Source organism: Haemaphysalis longicornis, unplaced genomic scaffold, assembly GCF_048455015.1.
Source record: "Haemaphysalis longicornis isolate Haplotype H1 unplaced genomic scaffold, Haemaphysalis longicornis Haplotype H1 scaffold_43, whole genome shotgun sequence".
NCBI lineage: Eukaryota > Metazoa > Arthropoda > Arachnida > Ixodida > Ixodidae > Haemaphysalis > Haemaphysalis longicornis.
The window spans coordinates 1,775,059-1,797,969 of record NW_027526371.1 but is presented as its reverse complement, the minus strand read 5'-3'; the positions used below and the strand labels follow the sequence as shown (position 1 = coordinate 1,797,969).

General features: G+C 47.2%; 2 protein-coding genes across 2 annotated transcripts; both read left to right on the top strand.

The window, feature by feature from the left end:
* Positions 1–1,947: 1,947 nt before the first annotated feature.
* LOC144137636 (U-scoloptoxin(01)-Cw1a-like) lies at positions 1,948–9,744 on the top strand. The gene is made up of 4 exons (XM_077669579.1): positions 1,948–2,045; positions 5,046–5,086; positions 5,924–5,949; positions 9,281–9,744. Exons 2-4 carry the CDS (start codon positions 5,059–5,061, stop codon positions 9,665–9,667), a joined length of 441 nt encoding a protein of 146 aa, XP_077525705.1. The 5' UTR covers positions 1,948–2,045; positions 5,046–5,058; the 3' UTR covers positions 9,668–9,744.
* A 1,033-nt stretch (positions 9,745–10,777) lies between these two features.
* LOC144137628 (uncharacterized) lies at positions 10,778–18,872 on the top strand. The gene is made up of 3 exons (XM_077669570.1): positions 10,778–10,973; positions 11,949–12,953; positions 18,510–18,872. The coding sequence occupies exons 1-3, from the start codon at positions 10,863–10,865 to the stop codon at positions 18,870–18,872; spliced, it is 1,479 nt and encodes a 492-aa protein (XP_077525696.1). The 5' UTR covers positions 10,778–10,862.
* The last annotated feature ends 4,039 nt before the right edge of the window (positions 18,873–22,911 follow it).

The window sequence follows — 22,911 nt, the reverse complement described above, 5'->3', positions numbered from 1 at the left end:
CACGGTTATTTGAAAGAGGTTGTGATGTCTTTTCAGTTCCTAACTGCCCGTTTTTCCCTGGAATACTTGGGTTCAGTCGCACGTAGAAAAATGAATAAGGATGTCTGCGACGCTGTCTTTCCGATACAGATGTACAGAACTCTGTACGATGGAGGCCCAGGACAAGGTGTATTAAAATACGTGAAAAGAATGCAAGTTAATCCAGGAATGAAGTCCTTTTTCGGTAAGTTGCACACTGGTACACTCTAGCTGGAAACCTGGATGCAAGGAAGAGGACTGTTTGTATCCTGGGGAGTCGATTGCTGTATTTGAAAGCAACTTGATAATATAGAGCACGTATTTCTGCATTGCTAGGCGGCCGTCTTTTTGTGGGACGTCTTTCCAAGGACCATCTACAAGGACTTTCCGCTACATCCCCGCGGCATCCGGTTTTTGAGCGTGGACAACGAAGATGGAGTGCCTTACGATACGGTCATGTTGTTGGGCCTCCACAGCATTTGGCGTTCACGCATGGCCTGGTTTCACGGTGACGTAGACGCGAGGCCCATAAGACGATATTTCATTGATAGTATCTCGCAATTCGTTGAAGTGCAGAAATAAAAGGACTGCCTTCCTGAGTGGCTATCAAGGGTAGAACCCCGGATGGAACTTAAGGAATTTTCAATGACAATGCCTGCACAAGTGAGGCTGGCAAACCTACGCGTGATTTTGTATATCTTGTGTGTGCCCATTGTTATGTAATGTCGAAGACCGGCAATAAAGAAGAAAAAAATTGATGATGGCGCAGTCACATAGACGCCAGCCTGATAATTAACGCGAGAGACCCTGCTTGGATTCCTACCACGGAAAACGTTTATTTCTTGTTTTATGATTATCATCATCTGCCCTCCCATTGTGTAAAGTAAGCTTTCCGGCAGTTCCCATTCTGTAACGTAGGCTTTCCTGCAGTTCCCATTGTGTAAAGTAGGCTTTTCTGCGGTGCATTTTGGTTACGACAACGCCATCAGCGAGACCAAGCAAGCTTTGCTTTAAGAACAACGTTTTGGAACACGTTCACCTCGTTACTACGTTTGAGTATTCTATTTATTGTAAGTCATACTAAGTTGATTTTGCATGCATTATTGTTTGCAAAACATGCCCAAGAGCTTATTAAATTTTGCATGTATACTTGGTAGCCAATAAGATACCCCACGGCAACGAGTATCTTGATTATGCACGCATGATGGCTTTTAGAAGCACGTTCAAGAGCTCATTAATCTTTATATGAATAGGTGGTAGCCAAGAAGGTACTCCGCAACCACGAGTATAAGAATAAGATCCAGCGAGAAAGCCACAATATCACCATGTACGCGTGTTGCGAGAGGTTTCAGCCACCTACTAAAAATGCAGGCTCTGTTCCAAGCTCGTAAAGTTTCCTGTGCGCTTTGTGCGTATGGACCGTACCGTTTCACAATTTTCAAAACGGAGCTTCGGCACACCGCGACAAAAGGCGAAAATGGATAGACGTCCAACCACCTTGATGACCGGCGGGTCAATCAAAACCTATGGGGAAAAATTTGTGTCATGTCGTGTACAATGTACGCTGAGTATCCGACACGTGGGAGGCAGCCACCGTAGTAGCCACGGGAGAGTGGAGAAAACAGCGGTTGCGCGTAAAAATGCTGCAGGTTACCGGATTATCACTAGAAACTCGTGTCCGCAACGCCGTCAGCGACGTGCCCTGTTTCCGTAAACAGCACGCCTGGTTGGAGTTCGCTTGTGCCGGCAAGAATTTGTCCTCGCCCTTGTCCCGGCTTAGGCTTGAGGCTTTTCGCTTTGCACTCGCATTTCCTTAATAGGCCCGTTAATATGTGTGGCGTAAAGGCGTTCTCCAATCACCTCCAAATGAAAGCTGTAGTAACTGGCCGAGAAAAAGGGATGAGACACGGTGACGTAACGTAGAGGTGAGATTGAGAGAGGGGAGAAAGGGTGGCAGGTATAAGTACCACCGATCCATAAGCTCAGCAGCTCGTTGACGAAATCTCCTCTGGACGTCCGTTCTCCAGGTAAGTCAACTGCTCGGAGACGACCTGTACGGCTACCTATACGCAGTGGCCCAGTTTCAACAGGACAGGATGACCCGCAAAGGATTGCGCCCCGCGCTACTAGCTATCTAAGCTCTTTTAAGCCGTTTTTGTCTCTCCAATTAGCCCTTCAACGCAGTTCTTTTTTCACTGACACGCAATAATTAGTACAAAGTTTCGAAAAGTATCATTAGGAGATCAAAGGTCTCGTACGGGACTGCTTTTTGGGTGGTAACCTCCGGTGGATGTTTCGTCTGACTTGAATGTGTCCCGTAACCTAGTATCTTGAAGTGATCCTATGTTATGGTCGTTAGCTTCGTGCCATAATGCAAGCACAGAAATTAGGGTTTCTGAGTTTTTAGGCAAGGATTGTCAACACAGCAAATTAAAACTTGTAAGGTAACGTTTGAACCTGTCCACTGGCGTGCTCTACAGCGATCAAAGTGGATTTCATGTTCTCAAGGCGATGCAAGTAAAAAAAAATATTTGTAGGCGTAAGAGATCAATTTACAAATTATATAAAAATATTCGTAAGCCACAAGCTTTTCCTTTAAAGCGGAACCTTAACTAGAGGCTCAGTCAGTCTCGTTCTTTTGAAGAGTTCCTTGGGAGGCAGCATGCCGCCAGCTGCGTAGAAAATCACCCGCAAGTTAGACCAGCTATTTATACACCCCCGTATTACGCAAAATAGTGACCGCTTCAATTCGCCCATTGCCAGCCTGCCGTTAGACTATCTTGAGGAAACTCCAGAAACTGTCCTAGTTGCGCAAGCTAGCTATCGATGGGAGTGGGATAGATGGACTTGAATTACTGTGCCGTTTTAACCTTGCACTTGATTCTGCTTCTACGAAATCTGTTTTATATTCTGCTCACAACTCTGAACTTAAGAAAAAGCTGGTCGTATGCAGAACGTGTAGCACTTTCGTATTGAGATTAAACAGTCGCTGATGGCCAACTGCTCACGTGGCCGTAATGTCGTGCGCGTTTTGAACAATTTGTCGTGGTGTTTTATCGACACCGGCAAGGAAAAATTCGTGCGGGAATTACGAAAATTATTTACTAATACGTACCATTCTCGCGCAGCTTCTCTTCAAATTGAAGGTTTTTGCAGCCAGATTTGACTACGAGCAGCCAAGCGGGCTACTTTTCGTCGTTTTTAATTCATGTGCATGGTATGTTAAATGGCATTTTGATGGTTTAAGCGGGCTACTTTTCGTCGTTTTTAGTTCATGTGCATGGTATGTTAAATGGCATTTTGATAGGTTTTTGTTTTCATTTTTGTTCTTTTTTAATCATCTACCTTTGCACTATTATAACGATCAAATATTTTAACTTCGCCATTCAGGCTGCCGGCAGTTTCCTGCCGGCAGTGAAGCTCTTGGAATAGTGAAGCTGACTTTAAAGGGACGCTGTGTAAAGCTTGGACTGTGTAAAACTGGTTTCCTAACAGTCAGTGTTGCATGAAACTTGCTCATAAAAATGAGTTCGTGTGTTAGGACATCACACCCTATCGAAACTAAATTGAGCTGCACGAAAGTCAGCGACATTCTCTTGAGTGGCATAAGTCGGTGAGAAGCTTAAGTTCCCCCTCCCCCGTTAGCTTTTTTGCCGGCGACTAATTAGGAGGAGCTTCGGCGGAGCTATCGCAGGCATATCCAGCCAGGCTAACCCCGCCTGATCCCACACAACAACCACTACCACCACAACCGCCGCCGGCGACAGCAGGGACAGAAAAATGATTCGTTAAGTGACACGCGTACCCTCTCAGAAAAAAACAAAAGATATACGCACGCCATCATTTCCGAATCGTGGGAGCACGATGTGTTTATCAGTCATAACTGAATTGCGCACTTCATCTGGAATTGTCCGAAGGCAGGGACTGGTGGGCGCTGTTATTTGGGAATGCCCTACGGAAACTCCCTCGCACTGTACAGCCTCCGTACGTAGTTTGCAGCAAGCAAGCGCGCAAAACATTTTTACTTACTATGGTCCCTTGCAGCGTACTATCGGCAGGAAGTGTTTAGCTTTTGAGTAATCCCACGTGGTTTTTGATCACTTTATCCCCAAAACGGTATCAAGCATGGAACACCCCGAAAATCAACTACCCCTCGGTCGAAACGACAGCGATTGCGGAACGCGAAGCTATCCAAATTCAAGTCCAACACCAGACGAACCAACCCAGAAGGGAGAGGACCCGCATCACACCACCTTACCATGCACACAAGGTATTTCTTATCGGGACGGTTTACTGCCTGCATTTTACTAGCGAAAAATAGACGCGGACGAAGAAGAAGTACACAGGACACTCGCTAGACTACAACTGAAATTTTACTTAGCGTCTGTGAAACAAAGAAAGATAACATATCACCACGACCTGCCTCTACACATCCCCACTGCACTGCGATTGCGCTCTCTAGTGATTTAGTGATACGGACGTCCTATGGCTTTCCCCAGCATTCAACATCGTCGTCTTTCAGACGGAGGGGTGCACTTCCTACCTAATTTTGCACGTCCTTGCACCCCTCTCCAAATAAAAAATCCTTCTACCATGCCGGAATTGCGGAATCGGATAGACGTCAGCTTTATGTCATGAGGGACCCAGGTTCGATGCGGACCGCGGGAAGCGTTTTAGTTTTTCTTCCCTTCTCCCACAATCATCATCATCGTCGGAGAAAGTTGGCTTCCCTGCAGTGTGTTTTCTGTGAGATACAGGCGGCATTAGTGAGCGGGTGAAAGCTTCGTTTCATATTATCCGAAAAAATGCCCCCAAAAAAACCATCCCATAAAAAAGACATAGGTAGCGGTGTAACAACCTAGTTTGGTTATGTCACGAAACACGTCTAGCCTGCTTCACTCACGGAAACTCACATTGATTTCCTATTGAGTTATCATATTTGCTTCCTGTGACGCACGCACCTACGCGAAGTAAAGAAAAAAAACAACTAATTAAGAAATGTTGCTTTTTTGTGTTTTCACCGGCAGTGAACCAAGCACAATGAAGGCTGTTGCAGTCCTCCTCTTCGGTAAGCATTATTCTTCCTGCGTCTGATAATAAAGAAAACCCTCTATGTAACGAAATCACTTTGTTCAAATTTTTCCTTTATACGAACGTTTTCATGGTTTGAACTCCGCTGCAGGCAGAGCGGATCAACCTCTCTTTAAGAAATGCCGCTTATAACAAATTTAGTTTCCTGTCGAGGACTTTGTTATAACGATGGTTCACTGTATACTGCCAGTGTATTGCATATTCGTCGACTACCAAATGTAACTCCAAAATGGCGTGCCTTTAGAGAGTATATGCGTTTAGGAAATGCAACCGGAATGTAAATACCAATAGGTATGGCCATTAAAGCTTTCGTCGTAGTAGAACGTTTTAACACCAAACTCACTCCGGCTTGAACATGGCCCACAGAGGCACATTAGATACTTCTACAAGGCTTCGCTTTTTCATATTTCCCGATAATTCTGACTGAAATGTCGTGACAGTTTCCGCGTATTCTCGTCCTCTAAGCTGCATACTAACTTTGCTACTTGCTACATTGAGTAATTCTGCATTCACAGTTATTCCCGAAATGTATTCAAACTTTGTGGGGTAAAAAGCCGAGAAAATATGATGTCGTAATCGCCTTTGCTGTGTGGAAATCAATATAGCTTGACAATTCACATGTGTGAAATAACGCGGAATCAGCAATAAATGTATTGTACATTGCTGCTGTCCTAACTAGAGTATCCCAAAAGCTGCGCTATATATCCAAGGCCAGCTTGCTGCTTGGCAGACGAATAACTGCCATCATCCCTACAATTATACAGTTTTTGACAATTTCAGTATATATTTATTTTTGTAACTTTTGTTTTTCCAGCCGCCCTGGCCACCGCCGTTCCACGGGTAAGTGTTTTTGGTTGTTAAATGTTGTTTTTCATGTTTAAATTGCCACAAAAAACTGCACCTACAAACCTCCCAAGAATCTATTTTGTATGTGTTGCATTACAATTGAGATGCGGCGTAGAGTGCCCTCCTCTATGGATCTGAAGAAAGCTGGGATGTTCTGCAAAAGAGTGAACAATCTCCTTCGTATGGATTCTCAACTCGGTAGCGCATAGTGCACGTCAGCCAAGATGCAGCCATGTTCTTTAAAATATATACTTCATGTGTTGTAGAGCACTATGGCCCAAGTGTAGCATTAGCCAAAGCTCCCCGGAAGCATGACGGTACCGTGACAAAACAGCAGGCGACAAAAGAGAACCAACAATAGAGTGCGCAAAAGCATGAGCTGCTCATCTGCTGGGTCCCAGGACACGCTGGGATCGCTGGGAACGAGTTGGCAGACGAGAGGGCCACTACTGCTGCACTCGGGAACACTGTAGACACTACAACTGTACCATATACAGACCTCAAGCCAGGCAAACGTCCAATCCGTACCACAAAGGAAGTTAAAGAAACACCATCATTAGAACAGGATATAAGACCTCGCCATTTCGACCATGAGGCGAACTAACAAAGGGTGGACTACCCCTGGTTTGTTCGTCTTATAAACATGAACATGAACATGAACAGAATGAACATGCATACACGGATCTAGAACCTGGCATTTTTTAACAGCGGAGCTGTTGCAGCTGGCCGTAATATGTAGCGTGTAACGCGTCAAAATGTGTAGCGTAATGTGTAGCGTAATGTGGCGTGTGTAGCGTAATGTGTAGCGTGTAACGCGTAACGCGGCGTCAAAACACCGCGCAACAAAATAGCATAGCGTCAGAACAGCACGGGAAGGAAGATCACAGCTTCAAAAGAACACTGCGACAAAAGATAGAGCCGTCAAAACAGCACGCGACAAAAGAGCACGCTGTACGAGCAGAGCACGGAAACAGCTGGGCGGTTTTTTTACAGACACTATTCCTTGCCCTTCAATCTGCGCACGAACTCTTAACTACATCTGAGATAACAAAAACACCTTGAGTTTCCTGTCTTACTTACAATATAGAACTAAAAAAAATTGCATGAATGACATAAAATTTTACCCAGTCTTCCTCTTTGAGTCATATTGCTCTTAGGTTAGCTTGTAAGGTCGAAATAATTTTTTTAAATCTAAGCCAAGTTCAATTAATGCGAATTCCTTTACTTATTGTTAATTTATTTAGCGCCCACAGCACCACGAAGGCTTTACAGGTTTGAGGGGGGTTACAAACGAAAAAAAAAAGATACAGCAGGTTTCAGTTCACAAAAAAGAAGGCCATCACTCAACTTGAAGAAAGAAAAATGCAGCACTTTCAAATTTGAGAAAAATACAGCTACGCACAATTAAATAATACAGAAGCCTAAATCGGACCAGCAGCGCATTCCCCGCGCAGTTTATTGTAGCACAACGTAGCATGAAAACCCATTCGTTCATAGAAAGGTCAGCAGTAAACAAAAATCCTTTTATGAATAAATATAATAAAATACAATTTATTATATACTTACATCTTGGTTAAGCGTTTTATCCCGCCTCAGAAAAGCAACTTATCGTAAACAGCAGTTTGAAGGGACTATGTGATTTCAGTTAAATAAATTTCCGTTGCAATGACAACGGCCTTACAATACACCTTGTTGTAGCTACACGATAGCCCTTCGACGAAACCTGGTCCAGGAGCCCAATCCCACGCAACCGCACTCCAGGAGATTTGATACGTCGGCATCGCCAGGCACCAACCGGCGTTAGCGCGCATCCCCAAAATGCAACAAAAACAGATATATTGACGCCAAAAAAGGTGGTGTGCAGTCAGCGAGCGCCAGAAAGCAGACGGCATGCAGCTTCCTGGTTTTCATGTAGTCCGCCTCGAGGTTCGTGGACCGGTTTTAGCCTTCAGGAGCGCCGTTCCATTCCCCTAAAAACAGCAGCGGCAATCTCTACCGGCAATCGGCTGCCTTGAGACAAAGTTAACCAAGAGTCATTACCAAAAGCATTGAATGCCTCCGCTGCTGGGATGCATACGATTGTCGCCGCCGAACTGGGAGGAGGTGTTACGTTTTGTCCGCTCGCTGGCGCTTCGGATCCAGGGTTTTCGACGGTCATGCGCACACCCCTCCGCTCTGACTTGTTGCGATGCGAGCTCCTGCTGGCCAGTGCGGTATTGAGAAGTAAAATAAAAATGCATGTAGACGAAAGAAATTACCTAATATCTGCCGCAAGATATCAAGGCAGATTATGCAATCCCGTACATGGTCAGCTTCACCCTTGCGCTGCGTATACGTGAAGGGCGTCGCGTTGTTACAAACCGGTGCTTTTGTCTCGGCTTTAAGCGTACCTGGGTTGGGATCGTTCCAATTTGCCGCAAAACGTATATCTCGGTCCACGACGGCGACTAAGTGACGGGAATTGAAATGGAGATGTTGCAAAGCCATAGTGCCTGGAGCGGGCTTGCGCCACTAATGACGTCCAGAGTGCGGGGTCGAAAGAAAAAGAGACGTTAAGGAAAGTTATTTCTACTGCTTTAATTTTGCGAAAAGTGTCTGTTACCATATCAGTCTCCTGAAAGACAATAAAAATGCGTGCTCATTTCCTTATTCTTCCGATCTGAATGACCCCATTCGGTGGAAACAGCAGCGTGGTTCATTATCTGATTTAGGCCTTCTTGTGTTTTAAATAAAACCTACCAGGTGTTGCTCCTTATCTTTTCGATAACGTGCGATGCTTGCAAGCAATTTATTTGAAATTTCAGCTCTAGTAGAGGAGTTATAAATGTCTGCCCACGATATACCCAACTACCATTTATAATTGTTTCTTATTCGAATCATGCCGCGGCGCACATTTCGTGCATGTCATATTCGATTATACCTCACCATGCGCAGATCCCCTTCAGGCCAACTTTGTTATCGTCCGTCTGTACCGACCAGCCGGCACTTGTTTGATGGAGTAAATTGATGATTGATTGTGGGGTTTAACGCGCCGACGCAACGCAGGCGATGAGGCGCGCCGTAGTGGAGGGCTCCGAATTAATTTTGACCACCTAGGGGTCTTTAACGTGCGCCGAAATCTCGAACACTTCGGCGTTTTGCTTTTCGCCTCTATCAGAAAAGCGGCCGCCGCGGCCAGGAATCGAGCCCGCGCCCTCATGCTCAGCATCACAACGCCTTAGCCACTGAGCCACCGCGGCGGGTTGGAGTTAATAAGCAAGCATATCCGCAGCACGCTTGTGTTGGTTGTTGCACAAGGCCCTCATGCGTGAAACTAACCCCGCAGGTTCGCCGCCAGACGGCTCCCCTTCCTGATGGCGTTGAGCTTCTGCTCGGCCGGGCCGCCCAGACCTCCTTCCAGTGCCAGCGCGACGGCTACTTCGCCGACGCCGAGACCGACTGCAAGGTCTTCCACGTGTGCCGCGGTGTCACCAAGGAGAACGGCGCCGTGGAGTTCGAGCACAGCGCCTTCGCCTGCGGCAACCAGACCATCTTCAACCAGGCCTCGTTCACCTGCGCCTTCGCCTCCGAGGCTGTGCCCTGCGCCAACGCCAAGGACTTCTTCTACCTCAACGACCACCTCTTCCAGGACAAGGACACGCCCATCCTGGACGACGCCGACGCCGAGAAGGCCTCCAACTTCTACGCCGCCCGCTTCCAGAACAAGGCCTAAGCCTAGTGATGGCTACCATAGGCGAAACGAACATTTTTGTACAGAGAGTAGATTAATAAAGAAGTTTTATATGTAAAGACCCGTGCGGTGCCAGTTTTTGTTGTTGTTTGTGGGGGGGGGGGGGGGGGGAAGAGCCTTCCATATTAAGTGCAGATCACTTTAGGGGCTCGCCTTGTCGTCGTAGCTCACTCGCTGCACCCAAGTAGAGCCCCACGGCATACCGTCGTAGCGGCGTCTTAAAGGGGCTTCGAAAACCAAAGCGTTTTATATATAGTCATAACTAGAGACCGGATTTTAGGCAAATGCCTATTTTTTTCCTTGCGTTCCTATCGCCCCATTTCGATATATGAGCACGAATTGGAGGTCAAGGATGGCTTTTATGGTGGTTTTATAGTGCCTATAAATGCCTATTTTGGGTGTTGGTGCCTAAACTCCGATAAATGCCTATAAATGCCTTTTTTCTCAAATTGGCGCCTAAATCAGCACTATGAAGCGTCAAGTTTCGCTTTTGAGTTCAATTTGATACCTTTATTCATTCTACCTGGAAATATTTACTGTTCTGAATTCTATTGGTTCGAACCTGGTCCTCTTTTTAAGACTCCCCCCCCCTTTGGACTGGTGCAACCGGAGCGGCGGCTTCTGCATGCTTTACGGGTGGCTTTCCCGCAGAACTTGGCGGTGGACGCACAACTCTATTCCCCAGGGAAACTATGATACCGTCAGGGGCAAAGAAAGTGATGGGGAAAAATTACGCCCACCTCCACTCGCGGTGTGATGCAACGCATGGTGTGATGCAACGCATCTGGGTGGTTCCATCGGTGTTTCCGTTGGGTTGATTCTCTAAAGGAACCGTCGCATCAAGCAATCGTCGAGTACTGCGAGAGTGCAAACGGAGCACGGTCGCCCGTCGCCTGAGACCGCGTTCGCTATCGGAGAGAGGAGAGGAGGAGAGTGGAGGAGAGACGCACCTGTGCCGTCGCCGCATAGAGTTTCATACTAATATTAGTATGAAACTCTATGCGTCGCCGCCGCCGCCGCCGTTGCCGCCTTGTGTGTAATTTATTAGTTGAAAGGTTCACCACCAGGGAAGAAATTGGCTCTAGGCGATTGGACCCGACCAATAGGAGGCACCCTTCCCTTCTGGTCCGGTCTTTCAACGTGCAAGGTCTGGCTTTCTCCGCTGCCCTTTTCAGACATGCCGAAACGGAAGACGCCCAGAAGGGCGTTGATCCGACAGTGGACACTTAACTCACCATGCTACAGAATAGACGGAGAGACCGTGTTCTGCCAACCGTGCGGAAAAAAGGTGAGCCGACGAGTTTTTACGTGGCGTGAGTGTTTCATGTGTTATTCGAAACCACGGCCCCTCGATCAAGTGCGCTTGATCCAGGGGCCGTGGTCGAACTCGAAACTATGCAAAGCTGTCCATCGCGCCGCCTTGGTTGGCGCCTGGGCGTCATGGCCGCTATTCGCTGCTATTGCTTTTTGTTTATACTGCCCCTTCTTCTGAGAAAAGAAAGGAGGCACCTGTGTATTTTGAATACGGCAGACAGCGTTCCTTTCGGCATTTTTTCAAACATTGGTTATTTTGATTGCTAGCGTTGTTTATACGTTCTAAACTTTCAATACCATTGAGATCATTGAAATGAAATATTTTAGATACCTTAAAAAGGACATTCACATTTTATGTACCGTCCCTGTGTGCTGCGTTAGGTGAAAATCCAGAAATTTCTTAATCAAACGAGCAATTGATCGGTTGGTACTGAAGGATGATGTTTCAAAACTAGCGCTGATGCACAGAGCGCGTTTTTAAGATATGCACTGGAGATCCGTTAAATCGAAGTCCACCTCGTACCTACTCGGTTAATTACAGGCAGACGCTAGCTAGAATTACCGAAGTACGCCAAGCTAAGTTAGCACGCAATTGAATCTGGTATCTTACTCCCCCACCGTGCCACCATGAAATTTGGGGTTTTGATGGCGCGCGCCAAGTCAGTTGAACAGAACGTCAATGGAATCTCACCTTCTTGTTTTTCAAGTACGTTTTGGTGGTATGACACGCGTAGCAGCGCGGCGCTCAAGTGCAGTTATACCATCAAATAGGACGCAGCAGGGGTGTTTGAGCGCTTCTCTGGGGAAGTTAGAATGTTTATTCATGCTTATCGTATTTATTTTTCTTCTGTTAGCATGTCAAGACGCTTAGTATATGCTAGCATGTTTATCTGCGCTGTGATGTTGAATATACGCTTCGTATTTAAAAAATCCTAACGCATTTGCGCAGATTCCTTGCGAGAAGAAGTACCACCTGGCTCAGCATGAGAAGACGGCAGGTCACCTGGCAAACCTCAAGCGGGACAAGCCCTCAACATCCAAACAGTCTTTTTTGACAACAGCCTTCAAGGACGACAGGACGAACGCTTTCAACGTTGATTTGTGCGAAGCCTTGGTGGCCGCAAACATCCCTTGGACCAAAATTGAAAATCCCGTGCTGAAACAATTTCTACAGAAATACTGCAATCACAACGTGCCGTCTGAGTCTACTTTGTGGAAGAACTACCTCCGGCCTTTGTATGAACAGACATTAGCAAGAATGAGAGAAGAGCTTGGCGACTCCTGCATTTGGATTTCCGTAGACGAAACAACAGACGTCAAAGGGCGCTTTGTCGCTCACTTTCTTGCTGGGAAGCTTGCGGCGCACGAGAAGACAAGGGCTTTCCTCGTGTGTTCGAAACCTTTGGAGAGAACAAATGGGGAGTCTGTAGCATTCTTTGTAAACGAATCCCTAAAGGTTCTTTACCCTACAGGAGTCGAGGCCACCAAGGTTCTGTTGCTCTACACAGACGCTGCAGCCTACATGTACAAGGCCGCTCATCTCCTGAAGGCCTTCTACCCGCAGATGCTCCATGTCACCTGCCTAGCGCATGCGCTTCATCGTGTTTGCGAGGAACTGAGGAAGCACTTCACCGACGTCAACGAGCTTATTGGTTCAGCCAAGGCCGTGTTCCTGAAGGCACCCTCTCGCGTGCGCGTCTTCAAGGAGATGCTGCCTGATGTGCCCCTTCCGCCAGAACCCGTCGTCACACGATGGGGAACGTGGCTAGAAGCTGTTGAGTACTACAACTGCTACTTTTCGGACATCAAGGCCGTGATCAACGGCCTTCCAACTGACGAGAGTGTTGCAGTCACAAAGGCTCAAGCTGTCCTCTCCGTGAATAGCCTTCCAGGAGACCTCGCGTACCTTTGCGCCAACTTCACGTTATTAGCGGATATATCAAAAAACTTGAAAGTGCGGGAGAAACTCTTGTTACGAACGTTGCGCTAATTCTCCACGCACAGGAAAGAATCGCCACCATTCCCGAAGGACCCGTCGCCGAAAAGGCACGTGCGAAGCTGCAATCGGTCTTGGACAAAAACAAGGGGTTTTCTGTCCTTAAAGAAGCTTCAGAAGTCCTTGCTGGTGAGCACTGTAGGATCCCAGTGTCAATTAACCCATCGAATCTTCCCAAGTATAAGTACGCACCAATCACATCTGTCGACGTCGAGCGTTCGTTCTCTGCGTACAAACTCGTTCTGAGCGACAAGAGGCACAATTTTGAACCCGCAAATCTGGAGATGCTGGTAGTTACCTATTGTTTCTATAATTTTCATAGTGATTCTTAAACTAGGTTCCACGTTCTGTCCAAACACAATTCTTAATATTTATATTTCGAATTAGCGTATGTGTATTTGGCAGTGTTGAAAGGTCTTGCCTGTATAATTAAGGTACCTGTAGAAAATTGCTAAAGTCTGTACGCAAGTTCTCACGTAACAACATGTTAATTTCTTAACAAACCTTGTCTATTTTCCATTTATTATTTTCTTGCTTTATTGTAATTTAATTGCGTCAGACAGACATAACTTTGCGCTTTTATAAATCAGTATTACCATATTTCAAATATTGTTTCTCCTGCCTGTTTCACAATATGCGACGCTTGAGTGACTTTCGCATCTGAACATGTATGTAAGCAATGCGTTTGTGAAATTAAGCCAATTGATCGCCATTAGCCCAGAGGTATTACGGGGCAATTCCACGTCTAAGATCAATGTATAGAACTTGTTATGAGAGAAAAATAAAGAATTGAATTCAATTGAATTGACCTGTTACTGCCATTGTGGCCTCATAGCAATGACATTTTTGGATTTCCTGTCGTGCTTACAGTTCGCTCACGTCTTCACTTGAGATTATTACCATTTATCTAAAAATTTATTGCGCCTATTTTATTCTTTTTATTGCCTAAAACGTTGTTTTTGCCGCCTATTTTTGGCGCCTAAAACGTGCTTTTTTAGTGCCTAAAAATCCGGCCTCTAGTCATAACCGTTGGAAACTCGTTAACCGCTGGCGCTTGTCATACATCTTCCCGTTGTTTAGCGCAAAAGAAACTGCAGGTACATTTGGGGCAGAATATACGTAATTAACCGGCAGTGCCTGCGTTTATTTAGTTGGGGGCGATCGTTGGGCTGGTTTTTTACGATAGTAAGCGAAAAAAAATTGCCAGTGCAAGAAAAAATTGCGCTTTCTAAACTGCGCAGTAAGGCGCCGGCCCGTGCGTGAGGAAAAGCAAACAAAAAAATTAAGGCCGTTCCGCTCAACGTGAAAGCTGTCGGAAGGGCAGAGTGTACGATTCACCATAATAAACTGTACCGCCGTTATCCGCTCGCTACTACCACCTATCACGCTCTTAGCCATCCTGTCTCACTCCTCCCTTGATGAATGGAACGAAGGTTTGTCTAATACAATTCAAATTTACCGCCTCCGCAGTGCTCGCGCGGCCCCTGCCTGAAATTGCGCCAGCGAAAGTTCTGTTCCTTTTTTTTGCTTGCTTTCTTTTCCTCCCGCACGTGCCGTCGTTGCACTACCACTTTTTTTAAAGACGATAGTCTTTCTTGGGCTACTTAAACCCAGAAATTTTGGTCTGTCTGTCTGTCTGTCTGTCTGTCTGTCTGTCTGTCTGTCTGTCTGTCCGTCTGTCTGTCCGTCTGTCTGTTACTCGATTCAGCCACCCGACCAAAGTGAAACAAAGTCTGCGCAATAGTCTTATATACTCACAGCCAAACCTCAACGTCCAAGTCTGGTTTATATGTAGATACTTGTCAACATTGTTGAACAAGAACAAGGCATTACGCAAATATAACTCAGAAAATTAATATACAAGGGATATTTACAGTGTTCCTTTATAAAAAAAACTGGTTGATTCCTCTGTCTTAGGAATAACTAAAACACAAAAGTGAAATGTGCAGCGAAATATCCAGCTGAGCATGATTTGCGGGTCGGTGGCTGTCTTGTGGGTGGGCTTGGCGAGCGACGTCCTGCTGGCGGGTCCCTTCGGCAGAGGTGTACTGGCGTCATTTCCGTGACGGGCATGATATCAGTGAAATCTTGGGCTATCGCGGCATCAAACACGTTCGTGTTAAAATATAAGACCTGAAAACGAACAAACCCTAAGTGTAACGTACTCTTTATACTAAAGGTTGCTTCCCCGCAAGAAGGCCCTGTGTGCAGGGGTGCACCCTTTACAGGCCGCTTGCTTCGTTGTACTGGCGTCACTTCCGTGACGGATATGACGTCAGCAAAATCTTCGTGTATCCGGGAATGAAACAAGTTGAGTTCCAATTCATAGCTGCTTGATTTTTGCGAAATGAAATACTACATCCCCTGCTGGAAAAAATTAATACCATCGACTGCAAAAGCTTCTGGCGGCATTTTAGAAATCAATCGGCAACAGTTACGAAAGGTTCTACTATGTAGGTTCCACGTTCTGCCTAAAACGCACGTGTACTAGGGCAACGCTTTTCTATAAACGCTGAAGTAGGGCACCTCGATTGACGCGCGTCTCCGCCGTACGGCAGCGCTGGCATCGAGGCACCCGCCCGCGTGTTTCCAAAGGCTTCGCCGCACAGAGAACCCATGTGACATGTGTGATGTCATTGCGCGTGCCATTCTTTTGAGCAACTGTTAAAACGAGCCCGTCATTCGGGCTCTCTAGCCTTGTTGTATTGTACTGAGTATTGGTGCTGACAGCTTCGGTTCGAGCCCCAGCAAGTCTATCTACTTAGTTTTTTTAGATGCGAAGCATCTCATGCTCGGGGCTGTGTTCCTCCCTCCCTTGTTGTTGTCCGCTATCCGCACTCTACTGCGCATGCGCGTCTCTTCAGCCCCGTCAGCGTTTGGGCTGACGTCAGCGCAGTCCACTATAAAAAGAAATAGGCGGTGCCCGGTTTCGATCCCACGACTCTCTGGCCGCAACGGGAGGTACGTGGCGCTCTTCTCACTGCGCTACAAACCGAGACGGGAGCATCTGCTACGAATGCGCCTTATGCCCTTCACTCATTCAAACTACGTCAAGAAGCTACTGATACAACGAAGGCGCGCGAAGCTGAACGTCAACGGAAACGACGAACTGAAAATTTCAGAGGAGGATGTTGAATTTCCTTCGGGAAAGATGTGGCGGGAAGCGCCACACGCCTTGCAGCTCAACCAGAGAAGAGGACGAAGAGGGCGGGCAGCAGGGTAGGAGCGTGAGCTCGCAACAAAGAAAGACGAGAACCAGGAGCTGTTCGATCAGGTAACGCGGGTGTCGGCCTCTTCGCTGTTTCTACATTTCTCTACATTTCTCTGTCTCTACATGGGGGTTCACACTACGTTCCCATTCGGGCTCCGATAAATGAAACAACATAGCGGCAACACAATGGAACATATACGGAACCCCCATGATGCTTCGCATCCTCCTCATGGTTCCCCACGGGAAGATGGCGTAATTTTTCATTGCGTAATTTTTTTCTAAGTTTATTTTCTTTCTAAACTCAAAACTACGGTTTTTTTTGTTAATAATGGTGATTTGGTATGTTTTAGGTCGCTTTAGGTTTGGGTCGCAGCCAATGAACACGTTTAGTTACCGTTCTCCACCGCACTAACAGACATGTCAAATGGGTGCACTCTGCAGCCAAGCGTTTGGAATTATGCCACCCGGCCTTTTAAATCGACTTCAGCAATCCCTCAGCCTGTTTACCTTGGGAGGAGCGAGATGCAAGAGGAACAACATAAGAGGTGAGCGGAAAAACGAAGGGAGGCACTTACTTTGAAAAGGTGGGCAAAGACTATCGTCTTTTGTCGACATTTGCAACGAAAGGAGCAGATGCGCGGCCAATTTTTTTAAAGTCGATAGTCTTTCTTGGGCTACTTAAACCCAGAAATTTTGGTCTGTCTGTATGTCTGTCTGTCCGTCTGTCTGTCTGTGACTAGATTCAGCCACCCGGCCAAAGCAATGGCTGCGCAATAGTCTTATATAGTCACAGCTAAATGTGCCCGTCTAAGTCCGGTGTAATGTTCATACTTGTCAATCTTGTTGAAGAACAACAAGACATTACGCATAGATAAGACAACAAATTAATATAGAAGTAATAATTGCAGCGTTCCTTTATAAAAAATCGTACATGTTTGATTTTGGCGAGATTAAACATCAACTGAAGAAAAAAATATCGCTCCGCCGTCGCCTGCTGTCGCCCGCGCCACTATAGCTTCTGGCGGCATTTGAAGAAATCAAGTGGCAAGAGTTACGAAAGGTTCCACTAGATAGGTTCCACGTTCTGCTGGAAACGCACGTGGACTAGGGAAACGCGGTTCTATAAACGTTGAAGTAGGGCGCCTCGATTAACGCGCGTCTTCGCCGTACGGCAGCGTTGGCATCGAGACACCCGGTTTGGAGCAGTGGAACGCGGGAAATTTAAAATGATTTAGGCAAACCTTTGGCGTATTTACCTTGGGAGGAGCGCAAAGCAAGAGGAACAACATGAGAGGTGAGCGGGAAAGCGAAGGGAGGCATTTATTTGGCAAAAGTCGATAAAGACTATCGTCTTTCGACGACATTTGCAACGAAAGGAGCAGATACGCGGCCATTTTTCACCTACTATCGTAAAAACCAGCCCAACGATCGTTCCTAAATAAATGAACGCGGGCACCCGCCGCGGTGGCTCAGTGGCTATGGCGTTGTGCTGCTGAACACAAGGAGGCGGGTTCGATTCCCGGCCGCGGCGGCCGATTTTCTGATGGAGGCGAAAAGCAAAAACGCCGATGTGTTTGAGATTTCATCGCACGTTAAAGATCCCCAAGTGGTCAAAATTAATCCGGAGTCCTCTACTACGGCGCTCCTCATCGCCTGTGAAGCGTCGGCGCGTTAAAAACCCAAAAATCATCAAATGAACGCGGGCGCTGCCGGTATATTTTGCCTCAAACGTATCTGCAGTGTTCTTTGCGCTAAACAACGGGGAGATGTATAACAAGCGGTAGCGGTTCACGAGTTTCGAACGGTTATGACTATATATATAAACCACTGGTTTTCGTAGCCTCTGTGGGACGCCGGTACGACGGGACTCCGCTACGACGGCACGCCGCGGGGCTCTAAAAAGCGAGGGAGCTACGACGACATGGCTAGCACCTAAAGTGCTCTGCACTTAAAAGAACAGAACTCCCACTGGCCCAGCTTCAGGCAGGGGGCGTGCGAGCACTCATAAGTGGTAAATTTGAATTGCATTGGACGAACCTCCGTTCCATTCGTCAAGAGAGAAGTGAGACAGGGCGGCGAAGAGCATGATGGTTGGTATAAGTGACCGGATAACGGTGCTACAGCCCGTTATGGCGAATCACTGCTCTGCACTTCCGACAGCTTTCACATTGAGTGGAACGGCTTTAATTTTTAGTCCTTAGCTCCATTAATACATAACTTCAGGGGATAAGGAATAAATTGCAAGCATAGGATTCAATCATGAATGGTTGTTTAATCTCGCCGTGGGTCGGTGTTATGGGCAGCTGGAGCTGAGGGCGTCCACCTTCTGGGCCGCGCCAGCCGAGAATAGGCGAGCCGGGAATGCCGGGCGCCGAGCCGTCCCCGCCATTGAAATTGATGTCGGCGGCCGCGAGTGGTCGCAGCATTACGGCGCTCTGTGTGGCTGTACCCTGCTGTCCTGCAGACGGCTGCCGGCGAGCCACGCCGATGCTGACGGAGATGACCGCGGGATGGCCGCGGTCGCGACGACCGGCTCCGAGCACGGTGAACAGCGAGCAAAGACGCTCACTCTCCACAAGAAGCTCGGTGGCGGAAGGCGTCCCCTGCAGGTAGTCGTGCGCCATGATGTTGCTGCAGGGGAGGAGGCCAGCAACCGCCTGCGCTGAAGGCGGCACCGTTGGCGAAGACGGCCTGTCGGGGACCTCGGAACGTCAGGCCTGGCGCCCCTCTTGCTGGCCTCGGTGGGACGGCAGCAGGTGGACGAGCGATAGCCGGGTTGCGGCAGTCTGTCCAACAGCGATTCGGTTGGGGGTCTCCTCGCTGGTCACAGGGGCACACACTAATGATGGCTGTTGGTTGGTTGTTTGCGTCAGAACACGGCACATACCCGCGTAGGGGATTGGCCAAGAAGCTTTGCACCTAATCGGATGTGACCTGTATTATTTTAGATATCAAAATTAATTTAGATATCAAATCAAAACAACAGAACATATTTTATAAGCAGGTTCACAGCGAATAGCCGCGCGCGTATTTAGTTCGGTGGCCTTCAGTGGCCTATTGAGCAAAAAAGCCGGAGTCCGGTGCTCGTAACAGGAATGGTTACTTCGGAAGCATTCCACATGACGAGGCGTTTTATACCCCTTGGCGTTCAACACCGCGAGCTTAAACTCAGCAGATGAACAGAGTAGAAGCACGCAGCAGAACAAACTACTAGATAAATAAATTCACCCTCGTCGTTCACTCTTCCATTATCCGCGGATGGAACGAGCTGCGGCGAAATGAGTAGCACACAAATTGAAGCCATTGGAAAGCATTAAAGCGCACAGCCAAGCAGAGTGTCCCAAGCTGCAAGATTACAAGGTCTTTCGACAGCGCGAGACGGAAGCTAAGCGTCTTACGCGTTCAACTGGACACTCATGCATTCACAATCTCTAAAAAGTGCTTAGGTTCCCTCGGACTTTTTGGTTCGAACTGCTTCAACAGACCAAATATGCAGCGGTAACACCGGTGCAAAGGTGTAATAAAGCCGACTCTGGTTATGTCGACCTTGGTTAATTTTATCTTATTCTTTGATTTGATGAAGTTAAAGGCCCCATTGAAGTAGAAAGCTATGCATTTTGAGCTCTGTTAATTCAATTTTCTGCTTAATTCTAACAAGCTTTAGTGGTCCAAGCAGCGTCGCGTTAATGAGGGCCCACTATGCTAAGAACGGTCGAGCATTATTAATATATTGGCGTAATTTTGAAAGACGAAGGAGTAGGTATACCTTGGTTACTGCGTGTCACCTTCAGTGAGAACTAGTGGCCGTTTAGGAAAAGGTTCGCGTGTTATTTGCTTGCGTGCAGTGTTTTGTTGGGGCGGAATGTTAAAGGCGAGACTGCTGTATAACAAACATAGACACAGATGTCTGCAACCTCTTTCGTTCTTGCTTGCTTGATTTTTCCTCCTTCTGTTCTTCTTTCTCTTTTTTTAACTTCATTTTCTTCTCTGTTGGCTCATTCTGTTTTAATAGCTTTATGCTTTCCCTATTTTACCTCCGATTCCTTTCATCGCATCTATGTTTCTTTTTACGTCACTTCCTCATTCATGTCTTTCTATTGTTCATTTTCTTCCCTGCCTTTCCTTGAACAGTGATCGCGCATTTGCGGTTCACTAAACAGTACGCTTTGCAAGACGCGGAAGCTTTGTTTGGCCAACGAGTCTGTAGCTGCGGTTATTTATTGTGAGAATGAGCAACGTAAATTCCGGCAGCATACCATTCGTCTAACCTTCTCCGCTCCTTTTTTTAGTCATTTAATTGCTTCTTTACATAAATCTCACTTATAAGGTGAAAACGACGCACAATGAGTCGCTAACTGCAGCAGCAAAGACGGAACTTCTGAAAAGCAACAAAGTCGCGCAGAACTAATTCCTCTTCGTTCTACACGGTTACGTCTTCTCCGCCACATGCAGTCTACACCGCTGTTGTCTACCGGACCATTTGTCATTGCTGCAAGCTGTGGATAAAGAGTTTCTCCTGGCTGGCCGTCATCCTGCACGCTCGCTGGGTGGCGGTCAGCCTTCCCCGGCGTCGGTGAATAAAAGGGTCCTGCGAAAGGGCACGGTGCCAGCGGTCTCCCGTACTCCGTTTAACGCACACGTCCGCCATCTCGAGTTCGCGTGACTCTTCCGCTCAAACGCAGAGCGAGCGCAACACAGAACCGCCGCGACCGTCGGATTGTTTCTCACGTCGCGGACATCGAAAGCCCAGCCCTCGAGGCACGATGCTCGCCGGCGTGATTTAGCTCCGACGGACGGCGGCAATTCGCGTCGTACTCTTCCGCAGGCCCTCTCCGGCAAGCAACGCAAACCGAAGGCGAATGTGGCGAGAAGAAAAAAGCGGGGTCAGCCGAGGGCTGACCCGCCATCACTCACAGACTCTGCAGAAACACTGTTGCCGTATGGGAACAAAACGGGCAGAGCCCGGCGCGTTTGTAGGGCAAATTGTTTGCGGAGATAAATTTCGAGAAACGACGCGAGGGTCGACGCGCCGCCCGAGCGCATTGTCTGGGCGCTCGCGCGTGACGGGCCGTTATACGGATTACGTGAGCTTTCCATTGTGCGGTTCTCGCCGACTGCTCTGTTGAGACGGGTGCGAGGGAGAGGCGGCCAGGGTGGCTGCAAGAGGACTTTGAAAGTGCCGATCTGCAAGGACCATGTTGCGACGCTGAACTGTTTGGACGTGTACTTACGTTTAATTGTCGGTAGTGGGTGTTGGTCGGCATAATGAGTGGGTCGATTCTGATGCGTACGATGATAGCCCTGGGCATGTTATTTATTGCTGTAAGGGTCGACGCTTCCATACAATGCAAGACTTAATGCGCCGTATCCTCCGAAAATTGAGTGGCGCCGCGGCGATTATTTGCGGGACTGTCACAAGCTTCTTTCTCAACGCGGAAGTGCATCTTCTTTCAACTTGGAACACGTTGGAGGAAAAAGGAAACAAAAGAAGTAATCTGAATGTTCAACGTCCCTAGCTGCTTTTCATGCCTGCTATAACTTGGACGGATTACAATCCTGCACGCATCGTTCGAAGAAGAAAAAAATGCCAGAAATCTTTGAATAACGAAGCAAAATAATTTTATATGCAGATTCCTCAGATATTTCTTAGTTATTTGTTCGATTTAGTTCTATTTCTCAATGTTCCTTCCATGAGCTTTAAGAAACACGCTTCACCAGCTGTCGACTGCAGGACCAGACTCTCCTGCACGGTGAAACGGGCGCAGACGGCTAGACCAACTATTAAAAAGTGGTCCCAACGTTTCAGAGCCTACTCGGCTCCTACATCAGTGGTGACTGTGTTGGACCACAAGAAGCAGTAGTGTAGGGTAGCTTCTTTTTTTCTTTTACTCGTTTCTTGCCCTTGCGCGTCGGAGGCTGTGGGCGTAAATGCCGGGAAGGGCACCTTGGCATCTATTCAGTTTAACCAAACCAGACAGAGTTTTGTCTAAGATGCTCACATTCAAGGCTATGACAACGCATGTATTCCGGGACTAGGGTTCCACTCTCGCTTTCCAGCTTATTAGTTTTTTTTCTCTCTCAATGCCTCCCGGTATTGCCACGGAGATTCATCACGTAGATGATATAAACGTTGACAGTCTCAAAGGAGACTCGGGCCTTGATGGAGCTAAACTTGGCACGTTCTTTATAGTCGTGGGTGGTTCCTTCGCAGCACGTTAGCTTGACGCACCACCATTTCAGCCTTGAGCAAATCGTTTTCGCGAAACGAGCTTCGGCGATGTCTTGTAATGTTTGGTTTGTATAGCAAACCCCAACAAAGAGGAGATAAAAGACGGCGTTCCGTGTGATGCGAGGCAGATGTTGAACTCTCTTTATGGCCGCGTCAGTTCCAGAAATATTCACAGCTAAAAAGAAAGCGAACAAGTTTTCAATTTTATAATGATGGAATTAATTGGGAATAAAGTGGATTAGGGTGGATTAAAGATGAATTAAGATATATGTACGTAAGTTGGCGTGCAAGGGCTGCGTGTCGAAGATGTAATTTGGAAGAAAGGTTCCTGTCTCGAATTTCAAGAAGATTCGCAATGGTTTTTTGCTTACAGAGGCAATATGAGGTATCATATAGGGACTCTGCCCTTGTCTGACAATGTGGAGTACATCGCTGAATGCTGGGAGATGGGTTGCGTAGTGTGAAACCCGAATGGT